Source organism: Mytilus trossulus, chromosome 11, assembly GCF_036588685.1.
Source record: "Mytilus trossulus isolate FHL-02 chromosome 11, PNRI_Mtr1.1.1.hap1, whole genome shotgun sequence".
Classification (NCBI taxonomy): domain Eukaryota; kingdom Metazoa; phylum Mollusca; class Bivalvia; order Mytilida; family Mytilidae; genus Mytilus; species Mytilus trossulus.
Window position 1 is genome coordinate 25,122,031 of NC_086383.1, and position 20,231 is coordinate 25,142,261.

Sequence of the window (20,231 nt, forward strand, 5' to 3'; positions counted from 1 at the left end):
CGTAAAACAAACCTGTAATATGTGTTCAATAAATCCACAACCATGTGTAAACCACTGACACTAATATTTGTTATATTTACAACACTGATATTACAATTAGCACAGATCTGGTCATGTATATGATGCTGTAGATTACAACTTTTTGTTTATGTTACTGATAAAGCTATTAGCAGCAGTGCTGAATGAGGATCGTATCTGTATAGTAAAGCAGAGCCAGATGTAAGTCTGTATTGAGGCTCGTTAATTCCTAATCAGTATCAGATAATTAGTAGCTACCTGAGGTGTGTACCTTGTTTTTTATCAGATAAATCACTAAGATTCATTCATAAAACATACAAAATCAAATGTTATACTACTTCACAAATCTACTTAAAAACAAGCATTAAATTTCATCATTTAATGCAGTACTAAGCTCTTAACACAAGATGAAATTCGAAACTGTTTGAGATTTGAAAACATATAACTGCTTGAAACGTTTACTAATTGAACATGAAGATGCATAAGAAAATAAAAATAAATGTAAATACTATTGATATTATGAGTAACATATAATCAGAAAAGAAGAACTCAACCCCATCCCCCCCTTTCCCCTTTTACCAAAAAATGTTCGAAACATCTACTAATTGGAGATGGACATGCAATAGGATGAAATGTGAATATACTATTGACATTAACTGTCATATTCAGAATAAACATACAAAATCCTACCCCTTCCTTTTTTCTAAATCCAAATCCAAATCCTAGGACATTTGAAATCAAAACAAAAATTGTATTCAAAACAAAATTTGTATTCAAAACAAACAAGAGGCTCTCAAGAGCCTGAATCGCTCACCTGATTTTTTTTGGTTTAATCTCTCATCAATGATTATTTTGGCTTTTCAATTTATTTAAATGTTCTTTGAATCATCCTATTTTCTTCAAAAGCAAAAAAAAATCATTTTCTCCTATGTTCTATTTTAGCCATAGGAGCTATATGTTTCTTGACATACAAGGAAATGAAATATAAAATTTATATTAGATACTCTGAAACTCTGAAACTAATTTAGCCTAAGTTTGGCTGAAATTGATACAGCAGTTCAAAGGAGAAGATTTTTTAAAGTAGTCAACATGATGAACAAATTGTGAAAAAAGTCTTTAAAGGGCAATAACTCCTTAAGAGGTCAATTGATAATTTTGGTCAAATTGACTTATTTGTAGATCTTACTTTGCTGATCATTTTTGCTGTTTACAGTTTATCTGTATCTATAATAATATTCAAGATAATGACCAAAAACTGCAAAATTTCCTTAAAAATACCAATTAAGTGGCAGCAGCCTGATAGATATTGACCTAATGAACATTTTATCCCCATGTCAGATTTGCTCTAAATGCTTTCGTTTTATATAAGCCAAAAACTGCATTTGACCCCTATGTTCTATTTTAAGTAACGGCGGCCATGTTTTTTGATGGATCAAAAATCAAAGTACACACTTTGATCAGGATAATCTAAGGAACAATCATGCTAAGTTTTATCCAAATCCATTCAGTAGTTTCAGAGGAGAAGATTTTTTAAAGTTAGCAAATATGATGAACAAATTGTGAAAAATTGTCATTAAAGGACAATAACCCCTTAAGGGTTCAATTGACAATTTTGGTCATATTAACTTATTTGTAGATCTTACTTTGCTGATCATTTTTGATGTTTACAGTTTATCTTTATCTATAATAATATTCAAGATAATGACCAAAAACTGCAAAATTTCCTTAAAATTACTAATTAAGTGGCAGCAACCCAACAATGGTTTGTTTGATTCATCTGACAATTTCAGGGCTGATAGATCTTGACCTAATAAACATTTTTACCCATGTCAGATTTGCTCTAAATGCTTTCGTTTTTGAGATATAAGCCAAAAACTGCATTTGACCCCTATGTTCTATTTTAAGTAACGGCGGCCATGTTTTTTGATGGCTCAAAAACCAAAGCACACACTTTGTGCAGGGTACTCTAAGGAACAATCATGCTAAGTTTCATTCAAATCCATTCAGTAGTTTCAGAGGAGAAGATGTTTGAAAAATTGTTAACGACGACAGACGACGACGACGGACGCCAAGTGATGAGAAAGGCCATGTGAGCTAAAAATGTATTCAAAACAAAATTTGTATTCAAAACAAAAACTGTATTCACAACAAAATTTGTATTCAAAACAAAAACTGTATTAAAAAAAAAACAAAAAAAAACTAGAGGCTCTCAAGAGCCTGTGTCGCTCACCTGTTAATGTGTTTACTGATGTCGGCCATCTTCATTGGTAGGCGGGGTCATTAGACACTCTTTTTTTAAAATAGATACCCTAGTATTATGATTGTGGCCAAGTTTGGTTAAATTTGGTCAAGTAGTTTTGGAAAAGATTTTTATACAAGTTACAAAAATGACGAAAAGTTGTTCAATATTGACTTTAAAGGGCAATAACTCCTTTTAAGGGGTCCTCTAATTTTTTTTATCATGCTGACTTATTTGTAGGTCTTACTTTGCTGAACATTATTGCTGTTTACAGTTTATCTCTATCTATAATAGTATTCAAGATAATAACCAAAAACTGCAAAATTTCCTTAAAATAACCATTTCAGGGGCAGCAACCCAACAACAGGTTGTCGGATTCGTCTGAAAATGTCAGGGCAGATAGATCTTCACTTAATCAACACTTTAAATGCTGTCAGATTTGCTCTAAATGCTTTGGTTTTTGAGTTATAAGCCAAAAACTGCATTTTACCCCTATGTTCTATTTTTAGACATGGCGGCCATCTTGGTTGGTTTGACGGGTCATCAGACACATTTTTTTAAACTAGATACCCCAAGGATAATTGTGGCCAAGTTTGGTAGAATTTGGCCCAGTAGTTTCAGAGGAGAAGATTTTTGTAAAAGTTTACGGACGACGGACGACAAGTGATGAGAAAAGCTCACTTGACCTTTCAGGTCAGCTGAGCTAAAAAAATGGTATTCAATAGCATAGGTTTAACTTCTTTGGTTCTTTAGAACTCACTATACATAAACATTGTTATGCCATTAAAATGTTCAACAGATGTTGAAAAAAGTTTTTATTATACATGTACCAATAACTATATCATAAACTAATGATTTAATACAAACGGCTACTTTGACATTTTACAAAAACTGTGACATCAAAAATAAGAGTGTATTCAGATCCCACCTTATATAGATATAGGAAGATGTGGTATGAGTGCCAATGAGACAACTCTCCATCCAAATAACAATTTATAAAAGTAAACCATTATAGGTCAATGTACGGCCTTCATTGTATTATACTTATACTATTTAATAATCTGATAATTTATTGGAAGTTCAACAAAACAGTAAATTAATCAGATGTTTTTAAAAGTACATAACTATAAAGATTTATATCTAGTCCTTATTAAAAAACTTACAGTACGTACTTAACTGGTGTAGAAAAAATATAATTCTGCTATATATCGTTTTAGGTCCATAAATTATAAATATCAGTTTAAAAAAAATATTTTAAATGCACAAGTTGTAAATATCAGTTGATGTTTTGATACAAGACAATTAGTGTTAAAAAATTATCACAAAGGAAGTGCATACTTCATATTATCTGCCTGGATACAATAAATTACCTAACAACTAGTCTTAAATCTTTACTTATGTACTATTAAAGCATCTGAATTTAATACTGTTTTGATGAGTTTCCAATGAGCTCTCAGGTTATAAAATATAATATTATACTATGTACCTATTTATAAAAAAATATATATATTAAAAATCAGATTTCTGACTAAAATTATATTAAATTTGGATGCTATTTGAAAATAACAATTAATAAATTTTGAGAGATAAATATTTATAATCAACTTATGATATATATCCTAGGTTAAAATATACCTTCAGACAAGGTGTTATAAAATACATCATGAAAAGGCTTTTGACCTTTATTCATATTTCTATATATATTATAATGGGGGACAGATATGATGAGGTATTTTATAATTTAGTGACATTTTATCTCTACTTTAATCTTTACGGATTGCACACACTTGACAGGTATTGTAGTAATTTACACTAAACTACAAATGTACTTTAAACACAACTACGGGGAGGAAGGGAGGCACAATTTCTTCTTTAAAAATCTTCATTTTCATCCGTCTTAAAGATAGGACAATTTGTTTAAGTAAGTAAGTAAGTAAGTATATCATTTATTATAGTGACATGTGTAGTATATATAATATTACATAATAAGAATACAGTAGTTAAATCAATTTACACCCGGCCCGTTGGACCTATAAGTCACTTTAAACCTAATGTTTAAATAGATGATTTACACTATCGTAATGTCTGAATTTGTCAAACAGAATTGTAAAACCCCCATAACTTATAATTGACAATAATTTGAGTTATTAAATATCACCCAAAAAACAATAGAGCTCACAGGTAGCCTTTTCTACAATGTTGTTATATCTGTTCCAATAGTAGTACAGTATACAAGTTAGTATTTGCCATTTTTAATTTGAATTTATTGTCTAAAAGAAATGCACTACAAATTTAAAATAACTGTCCATAACTAAATATTTACAATTACAAAATTAGCACTGATATTTGGTGAAATCAATTTCCATATGAAAACTTTAAACTTTAAACTCTCAACCTCTATATTTTCAACAATTCCCTTTTCAAAGACATACCATTGATTCATGTAAAAATATTTCCATAATTCTCCAAATAATATTCTTAATGTATTTTTATCCTGTTATATGTTTGATTTTAACTGAGTTTAGTACATATCAAATGTAATAATGTATACTATATCATACTTAAAGTGAAACTATTAAGGCTAAATCAAATCATATATGTGTTTCCTATTACATCTTTTTAAAAAATAGGGTAGGTAGGTAAGGATTTTTTTTCTTTCTTACATTTTTTTTTACATTGAGTCTATGGGAGAGAAATTCTGACTATAAAAAGCTATTGCAAAATGACCCAAAAAACTTTAAGGTAGGCTATTTCTCAGCTTAAAATAGAGGACAGGTAGGGAAATTGGAAACACATATTTTTTTATTTGGCCTAACAAGGATCCTGCTATTAAAATGGTCCTATTACCTGTAAACACCCCTTTTTCTGCTCTAAATCATTGTAAATGTCAATGAGTCACAGGTCAATACACTTATACCAAACATTTGAACAAAACTTAACCAGTATACTTTTCCTTCATTATATTTCCAATTGTATCAAAGGCAAAAATGAAATCCCAAACAACTTATATCTGACTGCTAAATGTTAGAATTTAATAGAATCTATGCAATGACCAAAATAGACACACCAATTGTTTTACTAGGGACTTTGCTGTTGAGATTTCCCCCTCCCCCTTTCTCTCCTTTTTTATATTATGCAAATGCAAATGAAAATAAATATTTCAAGAATATATATTTTCCCTCCCCCCTCCCATTTTTTTCATGTATCCCCCCTTTTTTCCAAAAAAACTCTTTCCCTCAAGATATGGTCATAATTTCAATTTAATAACCCAATGAGGTTTGCAACCATAATAATTATTACCAATTATAATACATCATAATTGCTAATCATCCCAATACAAAACAACATTTCTTTTTACATAATTTTAAAGCATAATTTACATAACTTAAAAGCATAATTTACATAACTTAAAAGCATAATTTACATAACTTAAAAGCATAATTTACATAACTTCATGAACTTAAAAGCATAATTTACATAATTTACATAATTTAAAAGCATACTTTGGATTACCCCATCCCTTACACTGCTTTTAAATTGTTTTAAGTAATTGTCCATTAACTAGGAAACCCTTAGGAAACCTTTATTACCCCCGTTTTTGCCCCTAATTCCTAAACGGTTTAAGCCATAACCCCCCCCCCCCCTCCACCACCACAACCAAAGCAAACCCTAACCATTCCTTTGTGGTACTGAAACTTGTGGTAAAATTTCACAGAGATCAATACAACATTCCACAAGTTTTTGAATGGAAACTAGAAAAATGCTTTTTTGGGCCCCTTTTTGGCTCTTTATTCCAAAACTGTTAGGATTATAACCCCAAAATAAACCCCAAACTGTCTTTTGTATTTATAAACCTTGTGTTTAAATTTCATAGATTTCTATTTACTTAAACAAAAGTTATTGTCCAGAAACCAAATGTCTCGGATGACATTGACGACAACATGATACCAATATAAGATAAAAAGCATCGTACTTATTTAAGCAATAGGTGCCACAAGTAGAGCAAGATCTTAAGCTCCTGAGATCACCCCTAGATGTGGGTGGGCTTTGTGCTGCTGAAACAACTTTTGGTTTTCCAAGTTATTTTGTATTTTGTTGTTTATCTTATTCCTTTGCTTGCCATGGCATTGTCAGTTTAATTTAGACTTATGAATTTGAATGTACCATTGGCATCCTTCTTTATAGAGTTCTATCAAAATTTATATGATAATGTTTACCAATTTATTTAAGATATTGATGAAAACAGTGAAACACAAATCTTACAAAAATTAAGGGAACTATAAGATACATATATAAAAAAAAATATGTGGTATGATTGCTTATGAGACAACTCTCCACAAAAGACCAAATAAACTCAAATAGATACCAGAATTAAATTTTGTATTTACGCCAGACACGTTGTCCTTCTACAAAAGACTCATCAGTGACGCTTGAATCCAAAAAAGTTAAATGACACAGAAATTAACAATTATAGGTCACCATTTTGATTTAACAAAGCCCATACCACATATGTTCAAATATCATATTATTCATGGATGTCTTATGCTTATTAACAGAAAGAGGTACTGGTTCAGTCAAACAGAAGGATTTTTTTATATTCACAAAATAAAATATCCTCAAAAATACAGGTTTCCTGAAGTCCATGAAAACCATTAAACCATTGGTGTTTTAAAACAATAGGGAAGAAAACATTACTTGCTGCCATGTTGGCAATTCTTTAATTAATGCCTCATTCACAAGTGTATTTTATTCGAATTGAATTCAAAATAAATGTGAATCCAATTTGCTAAACGCGTTCACATACTCTTCTGTTTCAATTCTAATTTAAAGTTAATGTCTTTAGGACGGTAAAGCAAATTTGACGCGCATTACATTTTCAAATAAGAATTGAAATTTGGACGTAAATCCTTTCTAATGTGAATTAAACTAAAAGCAAATATCAACCTACTATGTCCACATCAAAACTTATAAAATTGAGTATGATTGGATTAGGTAATCTCTACTCCCCCCAAAAATTATATGTGGAATGTGTCAATGGGACACAGATAATCAGCTGAATATGTTAAGGCATTAGAAATTGCAAAAATACAAGTCTCTCACATGTAACTTACTACTGTTAAGAAGGTCAGAACCCATAAATATGAAGGTCACGGAGCTCAACAGATGCAAATTCATAAGAACAGAAAGCAGAATGAAGTGTTGTCAGATACTTGTAGACAAATCTATATTTTATTCCAATTGTATCTAAGCTACTTAGCAGCCAAGGAAAAGAATGGAACCTTCTGCAAGACTATGTTATCTTTGAAATAAATTTAAAAAAATGAAAACACATACTTTTGGAGGAGATCCAAAGATGTCCACGCCTGGTGACTGTTGTTCTTCCTCTCCAAACAAAAGGTCATCGTCTTCAAACAAATTCTTATTCTTCTTCTGACTTTCTGTCTTCTTCTCCACCTAATGAGGAATAAAATTAATATGAATTAGGTGTTACCTATTTGTAACTGATATTTCTTTTTACCCAGTGCTGATCATACATTGTATTTCCTTTTTTGGGGGGTAGGCAGCTCATAGTATCAATATCAACTCCTATTTGCTTCCAGAACTATTGTGTATACAGAAGGAAACAATAATGTGTCCTCAGTACACGAATGTCCCACTCTCACTATCATTTTCCATGTTCAGTGGACCGTGAAATTGGGGTAAAAACTCTAATTTGGCATTAAAATTAGAAAGATCATATCATAGGGAACATGTGGATAAAGTTTGAAGTCGATTGGACTTCAACTTCATCAAAAACTACCTTGACCAAAAACTTTAACCTGAAGCGGGACAGACGGATGGACAAACAAACAGACGGAAGAACGAATGGAGACGAACGAACGGATGGACGAACGAACAGACGAACGACGGGATGGACGAACGAACAGACGAACGACGGGATGGACAAACGAACAGACGAATGAAGGGATGGACGAACGAACAGACGGACAAACGGACGCACAGACCAGAAAACATAATGCCCCTCTACTATCGTAGGTGGGGCATAAAAATGTAAATTATCATACTATAATATGACCTAACAGTAGAACAAATCCATTTCATTGAGCAGTTATAGGTATTGACTGAGTTCTATTTAAAATAGATACAGGAAGATGTGGTATGAATGCCTATGAGACAACTCTCCCTCCAAGTCATAATCTATAAAAGTAAACCATTATACGGTATGTCATGGTTAGGTCTTCAAGACTGATCCTTGTTTCACACTGAAAAGCAAAATTCCTAGATATCTAATAAATGAGTAATGTGTATTTAGGACAAAGGTGATACCCCACTTTTATACAACAGTATTAACGGACATAACAATGACACTACTCAAATTCGTACTTGATCTAAGTTCTGTGGTAATAAACATTGTAAAGCAGTTTCATAACATTTGGTTGACACAAACTTAAGCTAGAGAACTGCTTTTGTAAACATAGTAAAGGAGCATAACTCTAGAATGGTAAAAGTGACACCACAAAAATTATCTGTGATTTGTGGTAATAAGCATTAACTACAAGTTTCATAACATTTGGTTGAGGCAAACTAAAGTTAGAGAACTGAGCCAATTTCGGGATGATCATACGCACATAATTTATGAAGGTACAGACGGACAAGGGTAAAACCTCATTCCCCCTTAGCGGAGGCATACACAGTTATATTTAAAACATCAACACAGAAAAAGGAATTTTCTTAAAACATGATGACTTTAAGCAAATTATCTCATTTTAGAATTTGTTTGACAGATGGAAATAAAGGGAGATAATTCAGCCTTTAATAAGACTATAAATAAAGGGGTATAATTCATCCTTCAATAGGACTATAAATAAAGGGAGATAATTCATCCTTCAATAAGACCTTAAATAAAGGGAGATAATTCATCCTTCAATAAGACTATAAATAAAGGGGTATAATTCATCCTTCAATAAGACTATAAATAAAGAGAGATAATTCATCCATAATAAGTAGATATAGGAAGATGTGGTGTGAGTGCCAATGAGACAACTCTCCATCCAAATAACAATTTAAAAAGTAAACCATTATAGGTTAAAGTACGGCCTTCAACACGGAGCCTTGGCTCACACCGAAAACAAGCTAAGACTTTAGATAAAGGGAGACAATTCATCCTTCAACAAGACTATACACAAAGGGAGATAATTCATCCTTGAATAAGACAATAAATAAAGGGAGATAATTCATCATTCAAATAGACTATACCTGAGAAACTCCTTGTTTTAAAACCATCACTAATCTATAAATATGTACTAAACAAAGAAATATATATGTACCTTTGTTTCTTTTGGCAGTGCTGGTTTCTCTCCAAATAGGTCTTCATCTTCATCATCAAATAATGACAGAGTGGTCTTAGCAGGAGGACTTTTTACTGGTTCTGATTTCTTCTCTGGTTCCTGGTTAAAACACATAATAAATCAATATCCTTGTCACAAAACAAGGAAACAAACTGTATTGACATTGAACAGGATCAATGTTAAAGAGGTAATAAAAACATAAAATACATTACTGCATTGGTCACAAAGCACATTTTTAATGTATTATAATTTGTCCATGAAAAAAAATGTCATTGATAAATAAATTGTTATTAGATATATAAAGATGTGGTATAAGTGTCAATGAAACAACTCTCCATCCTAGTTTGTTATTAGTTAATTTAAACATATTTACATAAAGTGGATTGGGAAACATTTTTGCAACTTATATTAATCCCTTTCCACTTTACGTGTACGAGTGCTGCCTTGTAGCGGCATAAGCCTACTCTTTTTCAAAATCTACAAGGGTGTCTTTAAGGTGCAAGAGATATGACTCTCTCTTAACACGGGTCAGCCATTAATCGTCCCCTTCCGGCAGACTATCATCATTTCCTCAAGACCATACTCGCAAATGGTGTCAAGGGAGAGCCAGAAATTCAGTTCCTGAAATTTTCATCCCGAACAGGAATCAAACCAGGAAACTTTGTGTTAGTAGTTCGATGCACTAACCACTACACCACGGCTCTCTTAGTTTGTCTGCAGCAGCCATCTTTTATCTCATAGCATGCAAGGATCATAAAAACAAAATTACATCTCTTTATTATTTCTTGAAATACTTTTGCTCATGTGACTTTATTCTTTACCTTAACTTCATTCTCTGTTTTCTTCTTTAAGATGTCTGCTCCTCCAAACAATGATACACCTCCAGCTGGCTTTTTCTTTTCACTAAAAATATACAAACCATCTTAACAAGTGATATTTCACAAAACTTCCTGATTCTTGGTGCTATGAGAGCAATATCTGCCCAATACATCTGCTTTAATGCTGATTGAAACCAGATTTAAAAAAAAATATCACACCAACCTTCTTGAATTTATTTATACAGGACTGCATAATTTTTGTCCAATAACCTTGGTATATATATAAAAAAAACACACTTCAACTCATGTTTGCCAAAAATTCAAGATTTGACAGCAATCAGGATATGATAATCAGTATTCAAACAAAAAAAACAAAAAATTGCAGGTATATATATTTAACAGATTACATACAATGCATTTAACAATAGTTTGTGAATGAGGATGATACTGTACTTGTACTTTTGTTTGCGGGTACTTATTTTCGCGAGATTTTTTTTTTTAACACTTTACCAGGTATTTATTTTCAGGATGTTTTAATTATTGCAAGGTTTGATTTAGATTTGCGTGTATTTATTTTTTGCGATAATAAACCAACCTTGATATTCGTGAAAATGAATACACCGCGAAAATAAGTACAATTACAATAGTTGATAATGCTAGACTTTTGGAAGTTTGTTGCATAATGTTAACTGGAATCTGCTTGTACAGTATGATACTAACACAAATAGTATGGGAGGTCCTGATATCCTATCGACTGTGGATTCATTTATTTTCGTGGATACCAATTTTCATGGTTTGAAGAAAACTTGCATATTCATGGATATTTAATTTTGTGGTTTTGGCAAAGTCTGCATACATTCCTTTAGAACATTTCCAATTTGCTGAATATTTCCAATTCGTGGTTTCCATGTACCAACGAAATCCAGGAAAATTGGTATCCAACGATTATCAATGAATCCACAGTATGTATAATTACTATGTTTAGGAAGTTATAACTGCACAAAGATGTTCATTTAATTACTTTTTTGAGTGGCCTAATGAAAAACACAACATAAAAAAATATCCAACCTTTCTTTTGGTTTTGCTGGTACACCAAACAAATCTTCTTCCTCGTCATCATCAAACAGGGATCCAGCTCTGGCCTTAGACTCTACTGATTTCTATAAAAAAAAACAACACTCATAGTACAAAGTGAAATGAGTGAAAATAACTGTTAGTCATATGTTAATCTGGTACTCCACTTTCCCTACAATCCATATCACCTTCTATTGCAACCTCGTACATATAATCGCTATTTTGTGCATTTTTACTGTGATCTTTTTTTTTGTGATAATTTTTCAAATCATGCTACTGGCTTGAGATGTTAAATTATCAGTAAAAACTAAGGAGCCATGTGGCAATGCTAATGAAATTGACAGCATCGTCATAGGTAAAATTGGGATAAACAGATTATCATTGGTCCTCTCAACTTGATTACTTTTCTTGCTTTCACCATGACCGGCTCAAGCGGGAAAATCAATCTCGTTGAGATAACCAAAGATAATCTATAAATATTTAACATTATCGCTATTTTGTGCATTTTTCCTTTGATCTTTTTTTGTGATAATTTTCATATCATGCTTCTCGCTTGATATGGAAAAATTATTGCTAGAAACTAAGGAGCCACGTGGCGTTGCTAACGAAATTGACATTGAAATTGACAACGTCGTCACAGGTAAAATAGCGATAAACAGATTATCATTGGTCATCTCAACTCGATTGCTTTTCTCACTTTCGCTGTACCAGCTCTAGCGAGAAAATCAATCTCGTTAAGATAATCAACGATAATCTATAATTAATTCTTTCACAAAGAATATCTATTTTTTAAAGGTGAGTATGAGGTATCTTTATTTTCACACAAAAAGAAAACAACTACAGTAGACTCCACCTAATCGGATATCGGCTAAACGAATATATTGGCTATTGTAATATTATTTCAAAACACCGAACCATTCCCTATACATTTCAGTCAAAATACATCGGATAATCGAATATCGGTTATTAGAATATATCGGCTAATTGGATAGGAATATTTATGAAAAATGTGTAAAACCATGTACAATCGAATATTTTGAAATAATTTCATATTTTTCTTGACAGGAAATGAAGCCGGAAGTTGCGCCATTACGAAGTTTAAGAAAATTTCAGTACAGAAATGTTTCATTTTATTAATAAAACGATCTTTTATAGTCAAATAAAACATGTTTCTTCTTGTTGTCTTGTTTATTTTATGAATCTGATATTATATTTTGCCTAAGATGTGTTTGTTATGTGTTTATCAAAATGTGATCGTTATCATTTACTTCACAAACAAGGACACGACAGAAATAATAAACTGTGCGTGATGTTCAATAATTATTAAATATGAATGAAAAGTACCTCTTTCTCAACAATTTATTAAAATATATATAAAAGTCCCGTGTAAAAATAAGGAATCGTGTGTCAATAGCATATCCCAGGTGAAATAGAATTATGTAACTTGTACACATGTACGCCATTTTCCTAATTTACATAATATTCAGCTTTTTATTGTATGACCCCAACTACCTATAATATAAAATTTTTATTTTACTCAAATTACTTAAAATTCTTACAAAATTGTAAAAGAAAATGCAACCATGAACAATTTGTTAATTAGAGCACCTCCCATTCCCTAATGTATCTTAATACAGGACTAAGCATAATACCAAGATTTTGGTGCAGACCATAATACTGTTTCAACATTTGACTAAAATTATCCTGGCATATTTCATTAGACATACTTACTTTTTGTGGTGCAGCCTTTCCTACAGGGCTTTTAGTACTTGCAAATAGGTCATCATCATCATCGGCAGCAAACAAAGAACTTGCTGGTTTGGCCTTTGATTTACTGAAATATTATAATTAGATACAACTAATTAGGCAACAATCTAGGTTGTGAATTTAGTGGAGGTGTGACTCTTACAAATTTCCCAATCAAAAATTTTAGGGTCACACATATTTTTTTGCCAAGCAAATTTTATGGCAAAATATTGTATTTTTTTAATTTAAGAGGCATTCTCTATGTGAACTCAACCTGAATATGTTCCTAAATACATGAAATAGTTCAGTCCTAAATATCCTATCAAATCTGTAGTGTCAAAGACTGTATATTAAGGGCATACCATACAGTTTTGATCCTGTATTTACAAGTTCATGAAAATTTGCATATATGCTATTTTTTACCTGATTAAATCAAATATGTAATAAAAAATATTCCTTCATGTGCTACTTTCATGACTTTTTGAGTAAAATGATGTCAAAATTTTGTATATTTGCTCGAAACTCAAATTTGTGGCCGTAATTTCTTTTTCGAAAGAAATACATAACTTTTTTGTTATAAAAGATAAAAACAAATTGTTTTTTGTTAAATAATCGGTAATTTCTGTATTTTATAAATATCTTTAAAAAATATGCATTTTTTTATTCAGAAATGACTCATATTTATCAAATGTTCATGAATTGAGTAAAAAACGTAACTTTTTACTGCATGTTTATTATAATTAAAAAAAATCCTCTATTTACAGTTTTATAAAATTTGGGTCACATAATCTCCCTGCAAAATGAAACCAAATGCCGTTTTGAAAAATAGGGGTCCATGATTTCGTTTTCAAATTAAATCAGTTTGAATGATAAAAATCAGTCGAAAAATGCATCTTTTCCTGATATGTCACAGTTTGACGTCGCGAAAATAACAAATAACGTTAGCAACGTCATTACCTTCCCTGTAACTGTATCGTATGCCCTTAAGCAACCAAGCAGCAAAAAGCAAAAAAACCTACAGAACAATTTGAAGTTCTTTTAATGATTTTAGGAAAAATCTAAATTCTAAAAAGTGTACTTTTAAATAAATTTGCTAGAAGTCCCCTTGGGCTGTATTTTGCTTATTGGTATGGTAGTTGTCTAGATCTCTTTGACGCATCCCTCTTTTCCATTCTCAATTTTATTGATATACACAAAATGAGGAAACTTTTCTTAGATCATGCTCTCCTTTTGTATGACATTAAAACAATTGTTTAACTATTATAACAAAATAAGATTTGACTAAGGTTGATATAGAACTTGGTAAACAGCTAAAGCTAAATGTTCATTCAAATCATTGTTAGTATTTGAAGAGTGAAATCCATTTCAGTATATTGGCTTTTAAAATGATGACATCTATTTCAGTTTTGACTAAGTACAAGTAATAACTGCTGTGCATCATAAGGTAAAGCCCGGGATATCAGGATTGGTCCTTTTGGGATCCAGGAATTCTTTTATTGACTTTAGGGATGTCGGGATTTAAATTTCTTTGAGTTCAGGACCTCAGGATTTCATGTTTTTAAGCCCAGGATTTCAGGATTAGGATATTTATTATATTTTTGAAATAAATATAGTAAAATCTTCATTGTGGTAAAGTATAAGAAAAATCTACTTTAAAAAATATAAACTTATGATCTACCTAAAGGAATAACATGCATGGTTTACTTTTTATAAATTATTACTTGGATGGAGAGTTGTCTCATTGGCAGTCATACTACCTCTTCTTATATCTATAAGTATTAAATTTTTTGTACCTGTCTGCGCGAGGTTTAGAAGGTGCAGAGAACAGTGCATCATCAGCCTCATCATCAAACAAGCTATTTTTAGATGAGCTCCGCCCTTCTTTTTTCAATCTGTCTACTTGTTTTGATGAAGTTGTTGAGGAGCTACTTGATTTGATACTGCTAGAACGTGACTTCTCTCCATCTGACCAATCATTATCTTCCTGTAAGAACATAAAGACAGTAATATTAAGGATGTTTAGGTAAGGGACATAACTCATGTTACTTGATTTGACATTACTAGACCGTGACTTCTCTCCATCTGAACAATCATTATCTTTCTGAACATAAAGACAGAAATGTTTAATAGGTAAGATAAGGGACAAAATTTAGGAAGCTGCCATTTACAAATATATTATCTATTTAGAAATATACAATTATCTCACTTTGAGTATGAGTTATAACATTTCTAAATTCTATTATCAGATATCTATTTATTACGAGTCCTTGACCAAAAATTGTTTTGCTAATGTAACACTTGCATTCACCTGAAATTAACACTAAAAAATCAATTTAATTATTTTATTTTAAGAATCTATGTCATATTTGACCAAGGCTTGCATATAAGTATGTGATTATAATTTCAAAATAAGTACCTCATAAACCTCAAAAACTTCCGAAATATTATATAATCTCAGATAATTTCAGTAGAACTATTAATAAACATATCTAATATTTCATTATAATAACTTTTTGGGACTGATTTAAAGCAAAATAATTTGATGTCAAAATATGCCCCAAAACAATGAATTAAATTGCCTGGAGTAAAACTTTTTATTGAATATGATTTGCTTGCTTTACCTCATCTGAATCCTTTCTCTGTTTTTTAATGGCTGCAGCTAAAGGATTAGGTCCACTACCAAACATGGACACTGCTCCAGCTGGTAACTGTAACATAGAAGGTGATGTTAATAAATATTTAGTATCTCATTGTTTTTTAATAGCCATGGCAGGATGTCTTGGACAGCTCAACCAGATAGATTCCTTTTGGTATCAAATCAGTGCAAATTTCTAATAACAAATAAACGAAGATTTTATTTTTTTTGGCATCAATTATTTTCTTTGCAGAAACATTTGGTTTTTTAAGGTCCCTAAATTTGGGGATTTATCAAAGTGACTAAAAATTTGTAATTTGTTGATAACTTATTATAGTCCAGTCGATTTGTGCAGATTTTTGACAAAATTGCTCAGATTGTGGTAAAAGCATGAAATTTGGAATACTGGTAGTATATGTCATGGACAACAGTTTAAGCTATGGACCCACTCTGAAAGTCAAAATTTGCGGAAGAGGCGGCCATTTTAAAATGGCGGCCGTTTGATCTCTATAGATTAATAAAAAAAAAAAAATTTAAATATTAGAGAAGATATTGACATGAAACCTGGGTAATATAACAGTGCTGATTCCAATTGTCTTGTTGAACAAAGTTTTTGGAAATATTACCCATATTGAATGGCGGCCATCTTGAAAAATCTTAGTTTTTTAAGCCAAAAAAGGTAGTCATTATTCGATGAAAATAAAAAATAAAAACCAAAGTCGAAGATATACAAATGTATTTGTTTGAGCTATATAAACAGGACGAAAATCGAGCCTATGAACCCCCCTCCCTGAGTTTTTCTTCTGTTTCGTAGAGGGTACAAATTACTTTATATTTTCCGACAATGTACATGTCTCTAATGTTCAAAAGTATCGACATAGTTAAAACGCGATCACGAAGAAAATCATAAAATGAACTATTACTCTAAAAGCAATATTCCTGCCACCGCTTGTTCAACATAGAATAACAGGAGAATTTTATTTAACAAGTATAAATAAAGCAAGAAAATATTTGTATACCTGTCATTTATAATAGTTGGCTGATTACAGGATAATTCGTTTTGTTGATATTGTTCATTTGAAACAACTTTCAAAAACCTTGATTGCAGACATAATGAATTTTATATCATACAAGTAATTAATGTTATAGGAAGACCAACTGCTCAAATTTTCTCAATTAAAAATGAAATGTACATGATTTGTCAAACCTCACTCTGTCTATCATGTTCTATCACATTGCCCTCCACATTTACATACGTAATACTGCCTTTACACATTTGCATTTCCTTAGTAACCATGTTCACTTTGACTTATCAGTTAAGCGCTTGCTGCAGGAAGTTCTTATAAAGTCATATGGTATATTCATCCCAGATGACAAGGACTGTCATCTGAGGACTTCATATGTATTGATTTTTTGGTAGCCATTTTGAATGATGGCCATTTTGAAAACATGAATTTCCAATATAACATTATTCGCTAATCTTATTTATTCACTGTTTGCATTCACACTTTTTTTTTTACTAATATGCATTATATATTTATAAAATGGTCAGATAAGGCATGCACATGTTTACAAAATAAAAATATCAGTATAAGAATTTCTAACTGTTACTTACACGTTTGCCTAAGTAACTTTGTAAAACAGAAATTACGAATATTCGATAATTTATGACTGAACGTTGTTGTTGGAAAATATCAAAATTGTAGATTTCCAAAACACTGGAGCTAGATATCAGAAGAAAATAATGAGCGTTTAGGCTAGAAGTTATGTGTGAAACGGCAAGAGAGGACATGTGAGCATGCAGCTAGGGTATGCGTGCAATGGCAAGCAGATCCAAACAGAACAGACATAGATATTTGAGCTGGCAATCATTCTTTTTGATGCAGGCATGCAACAATGTTGTGTCTTGAATTTGTTTTTCTTCCGCTCAATTTGAAACAGTTGAATGAGGGTTATGAAACTGCAGAAGCACTCCAGACGGCACAAATCCTGTCAAACAAATTTTCAGACCTCAAAATATTTCATCAGTAAAAGGGAAAACATACTTCTGATGTTGAAGATAAATTGTCAGTTGAAAGAAAACAAGAAGTATCTAGACACTGTTAAGTGATACTGAATCAACACAAACAATGACTGCAATATATTTTTTCTGTGGTGATGTATCTGAAGATCTCCATGATACTTCGAAATTTAAAATCGACAAAAACAGGACATGACTGTGCAACTGTACTACAAAACATATTTCCTTAGCCAAAGTAAGAGCTGGAGATGTCAAATCACCAGTATCCTGCTTAATGATTGATAAAACTTGACATAGCAAATAGGCAGATTAAAGACATAGAAGGAAAGCCAATAATCTTTTATCCTTGGAGTTGTGCTTTTCAAAATAATAAAATAGATTGACGACACACGATCTTGCAGAGGTATTGTACCAATCGCCAAGCGTGCAGATCACGCTAAATAGTACAATAAACGCCTGGAACAACTTGGTAGTTATCATGGAAGGAAGGACTGATGCAACGCATCTAACAAAATAGGAATGTAATTAACAAAGGATATCTGCAAGCATACAAGGTTCCTGAGTATGAATGATACAGGATGGCCAACCATCGAGACACAATCCAGTAATATCGATGAGTGGAAGACAACACTAACTATTTCTCAGCTATAATAGTTCAATTGTGCAACTCGTCATCGAAGGGATGCAACTGCAACTGATCAGTCCTCCGATAGAGAGTAAGATGTCTCAAAGATTGTGGAACGGATTCATTTTGAAAGCCTACAATGAATGTCCCTGTAAACCTTTCTATAGTAGCAAGCCTAACCCTTCAAACTATTCTAGGTACTTTGACTATGAAGAGGCATTCCCCATCACGACTTAAAAAAAATTTAAAAGACATGGCCTGTTTCAGAACTTCCCCAACATATTCATTGAGAATCCAGAAAAAGACGCAACCTTTCATGTGTGCTTGCATATCATCCATGGTAGCTAGTATTCAATTTTTCATAAATGTTGTATTAATCATTCCTTCCATGACAACTAATATTTACTAAGGACGTTCACTGTACCATTTTACCATATCATCAATTTCAAATATTAAAACAATATCTGTTCCAGACTGAACCATCACTGTTTTCTATTATTTTGGCAAGCCCTATTGCAATGGATAACAGCTTTTTGACTTTCTTTCTGTGTCTCGAATTCTGTCTTATTGACTTGTGGTGCAGTTTTAACACACATTTAGCATGAGATCGGCTCCTGAAATATTAATCTTCAGCACTGTATCTGGCTAAAAGAACAGTGGTAAGTAGTTCAAGTGACAGTCACATACTATATTGTCAATCACAATTGTTGATGCTTCATAATGATAGTCAGATACCTCATCACAAAGAAATAAAGAAATATCTGCAATCATTGTTCTTGTTGATTCATCACAACTGTGGCTGGTTATTCTACTAGGTTTTTCAATCCTTGACTCATTTTGTTTTTCCTGACTATATATATTAAGATTTGCTTTGACAGGACTAGTACCTTTTGCCTTGTGATTCTCCCATTAAATGGCCTTCATCAACGTTGAACAGTTGTATGCTTACAAAAAATGACTGATTACCAGCTCAAATGTCTATGTCTGCTCTTTTTGTATTTGCTTGGCATTGTAAATCATCACGTGTCCTCTCTTCCCGTTGCGGAATTCTTTATTTATTTATTAGATTTGTTCAACTCTAGTGATTTTGATACCTACGTATTTTTCCTGTTCAACATACAGTGCTCATATTTTATATACGGATTTTTTTAATGGTAAAAAATTACCCAAGCCCTACATACTAAACTGCAATTAAAAGAATTTACGTATTTCTGTAAATACATTTATTTGTTAACATAAGCATACCTTATTTGAGCACTTGGTGAATATATCTTATATGCATATGAAAAGCAACAGTCATTAATAAATGATTAGCAAAACTAGTTATAAATGCATATAAAACTTAGTATTAATTCAAAAAACAATTCAGGATAGCGAATAATAATATATTGCAAATTTACGTTTCCAAAATGGCCACCATTCAAGATGGCTACTAAATACTTCAATAGTCCTCAGTTTATATTCTTTGTCATAAGAAATACGGAAGTTTATCAAAATTAGTTAAGTAACGTATTTTTCATATTTTTTCTAATAATTTTTTATTGACTTTTTGGATATGATTTCAAAATGGCCGCCCAGAGCCGCCATTTTGATTTCCCGAATTGGGTCCATAGCTATAAATGTTAGTTATGACCCCAACTGACACTCTGCAAAGTTTGATGCTTTTACCACCTTCTGAGCAATTGTTTCACATTTCGACTGGACTAT

The 20,231-nt window shown here is 31.8% G+C and overlaps 1 protein-coding gene across 2 annotated transcripts in view; it reads right to left on the reverse strand.

Moving 5' to 3' along the window:
- Nucleotides 1-20,231, reverse strand: part of LOC134690923 (WASH complex subunit 2-like) — a 58,707-nt gene that overhangs the window by 18,242 nt on the left and 20,234 nt on the right. For both annotated transcript variants that reach the window (XM_063551099.1, XM_063551098.1), the window contains exons 17-23: nucleotides 15,866-15,952; nucleotides 15,038-15,228; nucleotides 13,230-13,332; nucleotides 11,493-11,584; nucleotides 10,428-10,509; nucleotides 9,586-9,705; nucleotides 7,592-7,711 (exon numbers count right to left, since the gene is read on the reverse strand). In XM_063551099.1, coding sequence (XP_063407169.1) covers nucleotides 7,592-7,711; nucleotides 9,586-9,705; nucleotides 10,428-10,509; nucleotides 11,493-11,584; nucleotides 13,230-13,332; nucleotides 15,038-15,228; nucleotides 15,866-15,952 — 795 coding nt within the window. The remainder of the gene's footprint in view (nucleotides 1-7,591; nucleotides 7,712-9,585; nucleotides 9,706-10,427; nucleotides 10,510-11,492; nucleotides 11,585-13,229; nucleotides 13,333-15,037; nucleotides 15,229-15,865; nucleotides 15,953-20,231) is intronic.